Genomic DNA, 9,133 nt, shown 5'->3' with positions numbered 1-9,133 from the left:
AGTTTGTGACATTTTTTACGTGTCAGTCAATTAGATTATTAATTGAAAGAAAAATCACAATACCTATATTATAAATGATCAACATATAAAAAAATTTCAACAATAATATTTTGGAAATATTAATTAAAAGAAAATTCCAACGGCAATATTTTGCTAAATGAAAAAAAATATTAACGGTAACATTGCTATTTGTAAAAAAAAATTAACAAGTAAAATTTTTCAATCTTATAAATAAGTTTACTAGTTTTATTATAATTTTTATTTATAATTAGTTTAATTTTGAATATTGATTTTATCTCATTTTAATTATTTTCTTTTACACATTTATTTGTTAATGGATCCCAATCAACATAACCTTTAGTCTAACTTTATGTAAAATGGTGGTAATCTCCCTTTTATTTCATGTATTCTTTAATAAATTATTTATGTCATGTATTGTGTTTTTTAATATATATTTATTTTACTTTAATTTATTTTAAATATAATTTTTAAATGTATTTTATTATATTTTTAAATTATATTATTTCAATTATATTTTTATATAATATAAATGTGGGATATACTGTGGAATTTAATAAAAAATATTTTAGAATTTTTGATGAATTGTATGGATATTAAAAAAATATAATAGACTTGTTTAAAAAATGAAAAAGTATAACATAATGTAAAAAATTCAATAGATTCCATTTAAAGAATTCAAATAAAGACGATGGATGCAGATACTCTAAGAAATTCCCATTATTGTAGATTGAGAGGAGGTTTCTCACTCGATCTTGTTTTACTTCTTGCACTCGTTCTTGCACTCGTTCTTGCACAATATCTCACTCTCTCTTTCTCTCTCCACCGTCCTCCGCCATGGACGACCTACCGCCATTACAAAAAATCGCCATCTCCGGTTCAACTCTAGCCTCTCTAATCCACCGCTTCTCCACCACCACCTCCACTTCCTCAATCGACGGCCTCCTCTTCGGCCACGTAACCTACGTAACCTCTCTCAATCTCTCCGACGACTCCTCCGAGACTTCCCAAACCCTCCTCGCAACCGTAACCGGTTTCCTCGCCTCCTCTTCCTTCCGCGACACCTCCGGCCAAATCAACACTTCCTCCCTCCGCCGTCTCATCCCTAATTCCACTTCCCTCCTCGGTTGGTTCTCCGGCCGCCGTCGTACTCCCCTCCGTCCCTCACTCCGCGAATTCTCAATCACTTCTTCTCTCTCTTCTCTCTCCCAATTCTCTTCATCCATCAAACCCTCTCCCATTTCCAACTCCAATTCAAATCCCTTCCCTTCTTCAACCACTTTATCTTCCCTCAATTTCAACCCTTGCTTGTTCTTTCTCCTCGCTTCCCCAATTTCGGATCAAACCTCTCACATTCACACTCACGATTACCGCGCTTACCAGTTCCTATCTGGAACCCATTCATTCAACCCGGTTTCACTCGATATCATCAACATTGGTCCTGCTTTTCGCGACCATTATGGATCATTTATCCCTAATTCTCCATTTCCTGCTCTTGATTGTCAGCTCAGCTACTCTCCGATGGTTCGCGACGACGATGAAGAGCGGCTGAGTAAGATGAAACAGGCTTCTAAAGATCAGAGGGAGTTGGATGCTTGTGTGGAGGGGCTTGAGGTTGGTAAGTTGAGTAAATTGATGGGCTCTGAGGCTAAGAATTATACACAGAGTTTGGAAGATTTGTACCTTAAAATGCTTGTCAAGATTGAGAATTTAACTACCTTGGTTGAGCAGAGTTCGGCTAGGGTTCTAGAGCAGGTTAGTCAGCTTTGTTTCTTTCAATTCAGTGCTAAATAAATATATAGATAATGCTGATCTTGATCAGAATGTAGTGGTTAGTTACTATGAATTACTCAGGACATGTACCAGACATGACATTGACACTGATTTAGACATTGGTAATGATAATTTAAAGATATAGAAAGTGATTAAGTTAAACAACATGTGTCAATGTCATGTTAGTGTCAGACACCCGACACACCTTGATTTTGAAGTGTCAGTCCATGCTACATAGGATAGTTAAGAAGAGTAGATTGAAGTGCCATTGTTTTTTTTTAGGAATATATGATTGGTAGGAAACATTCTTCTTCCTCAGGTGGAGAGTATGTGTATGGATATGTGTATAGGGATACTCTTTAGTGAGAGGTCCCTAGTTTGATCCCTTGTGAAAATTAAATTTTTTGATGTAGTCATGTGGATTTCATGATATTTGTGGAACAAGCATACTCCATTTGGTCCTAACATGATTGAAGGATACATGATATTTGTGGATTTCATCCAAAAATGAATTTATGAGTATGTTATGTTGTTATCAACAGAAGGACAGGGAAGAAAATCACACCTTTGCAATGCCAAACAATATTATGAAAAGTTTCAAATAGTTGCTTTGGAGACACTATCTGATAAATTGATGTTATAGCTTCTTTATTTTTTCATTGGATGGAAGTACTGGAATTAGAGTTTGTGTTTCTAGTGAAAAACTAAAATAGAAATCATTAGTGAATTTAAGCATATGTCATTTGCGTGCATCATGTGCATAATGTTATGTATAGTAAGACAATATACAATTCCTTGGATAACTGGTAGAAATCCTTACAAATCTCGGTTATTTTTGGGACAGTCTAAGGAAAGGATAATGAGAAACTTAATGCTCTGTAAACTTCAAGATGACAAACTTGGGGCTACTGTACCATGGTTTTCGGTATCTCGCTCTAACTCCAGAAATTTGACGATCTTGCGCTCCGGCAATCGGCCACCTACTTAAGTGAAACAATGATCGTGGATTTGGCTGGAGTGTTGAACTCATATAGAAAGATAAAGATTGGTAAATCGTGGGATCGTGAGATCCCAACGATTCATTTTTTGTTTTTACCCACTTCAGATCTGTTTCGACCTGGTCATTAAACAATTGGATCCAGCCCATAAATTGACCCGGTAATTAACCCTAACGGCTGTGCACACATATTTTAGGGTTTTGGGACTTACAATGTTTTAAATGCTTTTGAGAATTGCAAACTAAGGATTGTGAAAGCTGCACACCCGCAAACAAAAGCCATTGGAACACTGAGAATTCTATATTGATTAATCATACAATGAATGAATTTCTTCCCTTGATCTATCTTTTCTATAAATTCAAATAAAATCCTTCTATTATGTTGTTTTGGATTAAATATTAACTATTGATGATTAAATTAATGAGATTTTATGCTAAAGGTTATTTTTCCTAGTTATTTCTATAATTTTGTCTATTTGTTGGGATCTTACTATCCGTGTTATGATCCTAGGATTTACGCCTTTTCTATACCCTAACGATCTTTATCAAGATCCCAATTTTGACAACCATGTACTGTACCCTTTTGTAGAACTACAATGGGGAAATCGCGTCGTTCAAACTTGTTTGCTAGAACATTTCTTAGCTGAGTTAGCTCCAATTTGGTAGCCGTGTGCTATCCTGGTTGAGTACAAATTGGCTCAAGTTATGCAAATAGTAAATGTAGTCTCAAGGTTGGAAAACTCAACAATAATCTTCCTGAGCTCTGGGGACTTGTTTCTGTTTTGGCCAAGTTGACTGCAGGTGTCCTAAGAAGGACAAGGTTGATTTGTAACCTACACTCTTGGCCCTCGAGCATGAATGCAAGGCTAACTGATTGGCAGCTCTTCTTTGATGAGCAATAAACCCGAAATCTAAATGGCGACCACAGAAGCCCATAAAAGGAAGCCTGAGGAAATTGAATAGGCATCTTCAGTCATATCTTAATTTTGTAGAATGAGATCAGGAATATTCATACTAGCTTAGCACATTCAGTAGGCTTTGTTCTGAACAGTTGTTTTCCTCACTATATTGGGAACTGATAAATAATGATATGGATTTTTATAGGCCTGATAGAAAATGATTGTACTTATGCTGTTACTAACCTTGAGTTGATTTCTCTTTTATAAATTATGAACAGGAAACTCATAATAAGAAGTTGAGACAAAAAATTATGAGATCTGCTGAATAACTATCTTCAATGGTGGAAATTACTTCTGTTCTTTCAGGTAACTTACATCTTTTTGATCTTGTGTTTAATTTTGGTTTTATCAATCTTGAAAAGATAAATAATTTGCCCCCTAAAGAAGAATATAGCCAGCAGACCAGTTATGTTGTTTACTTGGTTTATCTCCATGCAAGGCAAACTTTTGCTGCTGTAGATTGTAAGCAATTCTGTAGTTCAATTTTTTTATGGCGAGATCTTTCTGATACACCTCTTAAACTTGAAGGAAAGGTTTAGATTAGGATTCATCTTTCTCTAACTAAAGTTGGTTATTATTTGAAACTGATTATGGATAGCATTGATTTAAACCAATTTTTGTTCCACAAGACCACATATGTAGTATCTATTAAGTTATAAAGATGGATGCTTCAAAAGGATCCTTGCCATGTCAGAGTTAAACTTAGGTCACGACTCATTAATACTTGGCATCTCCGGGCCATAATCTTTGAAATTAAAAATTATTTAGTATCATCGAACCTACACAGTTAGAAAGTGATTTCACATACAAAGCATGTCAACTTATTTTGACCTTATTTTGACAATACCTAAAACTGTTATCATATGATTGGTCAGAGTATTACCTCTGTCAATTAGCATCACCAAACTCACTGTCATGATTGTACAAAACAAATGTTTAATTTGTATGCATAGCCAATCATAGATGTTAACAAGCTTATTTTGTGTGTTACAGAACAGATATGATATGGCAATGGACAATGTTCAGAGATATGCACCTGACTTGGATCATCAAGTTTCTTTTGAAATCACATGAAACTTGAGTTTTCCTTTTTGAACTTTTGGGTGAATGTGTAGTATATGTGGCGCAGATGTTATTGTATTTTACTTTTTGGCTACTCTTCAAGGTGAAGAAGGTATTGATTGTGCAACTTTGTTGAATGATTCGTGCCTTCATAATATTCGAAAGGTCCTGATGTTTTAGTCTCCCTGCACCACCATTTACTTCATGTAATGATATGCCAACTGTCTTCTATATTGTGTAACTCTTTCTTCTTTTAGCTCTTCATTGAAAATATATTCAGCTGTAGTTGTTAAGGTGCTATGTCGTTTAAGCAAGCTTACTTACATTATTAACTAACTATTAACTAATGATTGTTTTTTAATGGAATAATCGACTAAACACATTGAAGTATATAGAATTTTGTCTAAATTAACCACTCTGTTAAAATTATAGGAAGAAAATACAGTGAATGATAATTGGGCAAAATATACTTTACATGATACTAATTCCATATAAATTCTGCTCGAAATAAGAGCAATAGATATTTCAGCATAACAAAAATGACATTTTTAAAAATAAATTTGTGAGAAACCTTTCAAAGTAGTTGTTTATTTTCTTTTGTCTGCAATGTATTATTTTGTGCTCCTCATTTGTTATTTCTATGTTTGTCTTCCGTTATGGTAGATATATAGGTTGAAGCTGACTTAGGACAAAATGTTGGTGAAAATATCGATTTAAGACAAAATGGTGACGAAGACGCTCAAGTATGACACGGTGATAGGGAAGTTCAAGATTAGAATGTTGATGATGATGTTCAAGTAAGACATGGTGATTGTGAAGATATAATGTAGGTCATAATGTTGATGAATATGGTCATGTAAGCATAGATGATGATTAAGAAGTTGACATGGGACATGATGGTGAAAAAGTTCATGTAGGACTGAGTGATGATGAAGATGTTAATGCATATTATGTTGCAAGTGATGATGAGTTTGGCAATTTCATTGACAATGAATAATGTACCCAAGAATATAATGATATGGAAGAACTATCATCCTACTCTTGAAACTTTAGGTGAGATTGATAAGAAAATGCAAATCTTTACGATGAGATTACATACAATACTTTAACAAGAGCATATGATTTTGAGTAATAAATTGTTAAAGATTATGATCACTAGCATACACCACCTGAGAGTAAAAATGAATATGATATTTAGAAGTTTACATCCTATAGAATGAGTTAACAAGTGCAAGCCCTAAAATTTAATTAGGTATGATGTTCAACAACAAAGATGTGATAAAGAATACAATGAAAAATAAGAAGAATGTGTTCATAAAAACTAATGGAAAAATGATGGTTATTTAGTTTTACATGAGGATTAGTAAAGAACTCAAAAAATCAATTTTAAGAAATTGTAAGAGGCATGTGTAAAACTTGAGAATTACCTTTTAATAGGAACATAAATATTTTTTTTAAGTAACTATTAATATGTTTTAGTCTCACACTTTATCATGTTAATTTTACTATCGTATAATTTCATTTAAACGAGGGACGAAATTCTTATCTATTTAATTGTTATTATATTCCATTTTTATGATGATTCTTTTATATTCTTGTACTTATGATTTTGTTTTATTTGGAAATGAAATAATTAATTCATTTATATCAAATTATATTAATTTTTACTAATGTAAATATATTGATCCTCAATATTTATTAAGTGATTGTTACTATATTTTGATAATTTTTAAATAATATCTTGAATTATTTTTTATTTTGGCAATATATGGAAAAGATATATGTTAAAAGATATTATTCTGTAATAAATAATTAATTTAAATAATAATTAATTTAAATGTATTTTTAATTAATTTATTTATGTGCTTTTAATCTTTGATTTCTATATTTTAAAATTAAATCTTTTGGTCCTTCAATTTTCTTTTCTTTAATATTTAGGATTTAATTGAAATACTCTGATAGTGTAAAAGGATTTTACACGGTCAGTTAACCTTATACGTTGGATATTAAAATAAGTTTGACTTTTATTTTAAAAACCTATAAAATAATGCAAATGGTTGATGGTGATGAATCGATGTAACACCCCGATTAAAATAAGAGAATTATTTAATTGAGTTAATATTATTTTATTAATTTAATTAAATAAAGTTGAATTATTGGGAATTATTATTATTATTATAGATGTTATTGATTTTAATAATAATTAAATAAATAAAATAAATGGAATATGAAGAGTGGAAGGGTAAAAGTGGAAATGGGATAAAAGAGGCCAAAGTGAGAACTCAGGTTGTTTTCACGTGTTTTGCCTCAGAGTCAGAGAAAGAGGGAGAAACGCTGAAGAGAAAGAGAAGGAAGAGGAAAATGCCAAAGATTGCTCAGAGCTTCCTTCAATCCAAAGAGGTAAGGGGTCTGAACCTTATTAAACGATAATATGCGAGCAATTTCATGATATCTGTTGGATTATTGAGGGATTTTGGGGATTTTAGGGAGATTGGGAAAGTTGGAGTTTTGATGGGAAATTCTCCGATCTGTGAGTTTTGTTGAGTTATATGCACTGTAATCGAAGTATGTTGTGTATATATGACTGTTAAATGTCGATATTGAGTTGTTAGCTGTGGAGTATGAGTTGTGGCGAGTAGAGAAGCAAAGCTGCGCTGGTTTCCTCAACAGAGGGCTTCTGTTCGCACGCGATTCGCGGCGCGAAGCCCAGTTCGCGGCGCGAACTGGGCAGGATTCAGAGGAGTTCTGTAACGCATCGTTCGCGGCGCGAACCCTGCTTCGCGGCGCGTACTGAAGCGAATTTAATTGTTCGCGACGCGATCCTTCGTTCGCGGCGCGTCCTGGAAAAATGGAGGAGTTCGCGGCGCGTCCCTATGTTGGCGGCGCGAACTGGGAAAATGCAGAAACTAATGTTGGTGAGTTTTGAGTACGTTGAGTTGCGAAACTCTTAGTAAGTCGCTGTAATTGTATTATAGACAATTAACAGTGATTATATGATTGTGTATGAGGTGTTTATGATGATAATATGTTGAATTTACGTGTTTATTTATGAATGTGTTATGTGACGATGTGATATCGTTGTAATGTTGTTGTTGTTTTGTTGAGTTGAATGTCATGCTATTAATGATGATGATAACATGACTATATGATGCTGTTGTTGCTATGTTGATTATGATGCATGTTTGGTGTGCATGCATTCATGAAAGGCCGATGCCTAGTGATGAACGGACTGAGTTCCAATGATGTTGTTGACTCCGGGCTTGTTGAGAGGCTTGGTTCCTTGCGGGGAACTCGGATTCTATGGTGATGAATCTGGGAGTGGTGATCCTGTAGTTGGTCACAAAATGGGTATACCGAGTCGTGTTGAGTCATGCATGGGTGTGTGCATTGCATTTGATATGTTGTTTTGTTGATGTTCATGAGTATGTTGATTATGATGATTATGATGAGCTGTGTTGGCATGTGTGAAATATATTTATGTTTGTATTCCTGTCGTTATATTATTATTTAATAATGTAATTCTCACCCCTTCTGCATGTGTTTATGTTCATCTATGATGAACAATGTGCAGATAAAGAGGAGTAGCTATTGTTGAGGTTTGAAGAATAAGTGTAGAGTTATTCTACAGAGTCGAGTCAAATGCTCTGGTCATGTGACACCGGGGTTATGGGATTCGATAGATAGTTGGTTATTATTTACGTTGTTTATGATGACTAAATGTTGAGATGTTTTGTTGAGAAAATGTTGAGATATTATTATGAATTGTTATATGATGAATTATAATATTCGTGTTGTTGTCCGCTGCGAAGTTTTAAATATTAAATAATATGTTTTATGTTGTAATGCAATAAGTGTTATGTTGTAAGAAATGTAAACTCTTCTACATGTTGTACTCTGATAATATATTTAAATATGTCGTTTGGGTAGAAGGGTGTTACATTAGTGGTATCAGAGCCTGGTCAGTCTAGTCGAGTCATAATGTGATGTTTTCCCTGATGGTCGATTAGTGTAAATGACACTGTCGATATTTAACGGTTGTGGTGGTGTTGTGCAGAGTATGGCTGGAGAAAATGACCGTGCGATTGCTGAGGCTTTGGCTGCTATGGCGCAGGCTATGCAGGCGCAGCAGAATCCGCCGGTCGACGAGTTTAGGAATTTGGGAAGGTTTCTGAAGAATAACCCTCCTACATTCAAAGGGCGCTATGATCCAGATGGTGCTCAGATTTGGCTGAAGGAAATTGAGAAGATTTTCCGGGTGATGACGTGTACTGAAGCACAGAAGGTGCAGTTTGGTACGCATATGTTATCTGAAGAGGCTGAAAAC

General features: G+C 34.2%; 1 protein-coding gene across 3 annotated transcripts; it reads left to right on the top strand.

The window, feature by feature from the left end:
• Positions 1-707: 707 nt before the first annotated feature.
• On the top strand, positions 708-5,065 carry LOC127107744 (uncharacterized). Of its 3 annotated transcripts, none has more exons than XM_051045069.1 (3): positions 708-1,773; positions 3,966-4,053; positions 4,746-5,065. In XM_051045069.1, the coding sequence occupies exons 1-2, from the start codon at positions 856-858 to the stop codon at positions 4,014-4,016; spliced, it is 969 nt and encodes a 322-aa protein (XP_050901026.1). In that variant the 5' UTR covers positions 708-855; the 3' UTR covers positions 4,017-4,053; positions 4,746-5,065. The 3 variants fall into 3 exon arrangements, with proteins under 3 accessions (XP_050901026.1, XP_050901025.1, XP_050901027.1); XM_051045068.1 differs by having other exon boundaries at positions 4,741-5,065; XM_051045070.1 differs by lacking the exons at positions 3,966-4,053; positions 4,746-5,065 and adding an exon at positions 3,378-3,911.
• Positions 5,066-9,133: the final 4,068 nt, after the last annotated feature.

The sequence above is a fragment of the Lathyrus oleraceus genome, chromosome 7 (genome assembly GCF_024323335.1).
Source record: "Lathyrus oleraceus cultivar Zhongwan6 chromosome 7, CAAS_Psat_ZW6_1.0, whole genome shotgun sequence".
In the NCBI taxonomy this organism is placed as follows: Eukaryota; Viridiplantae; Streptophyta; class Magnoliopsida; order Fabales; family Fabaceae; genus Lathyrus; species Lathyrus oleraceus.
The sequence above is the reverse complement of the archived record's forward strand: the minus strand, read 5'-3'. Positions and strand labels throughout refer to the sequence as shown.

Coding starts and splice junctions, on each gene's coding strand:
- LOC127107744 (XM_051045069.1), top strand. CDS start 856: ATGGACGACCTACCGCCATTACAAAAAATCGCCATCTCCGGTTCAACT. Junction 1,774..3,965: donor CGGCTAGGGTTCTAGAGCAG/GTTAGTCAGCTT, acceptor AATTATGAACAG/GAAACTCATAATAAGAAGTT.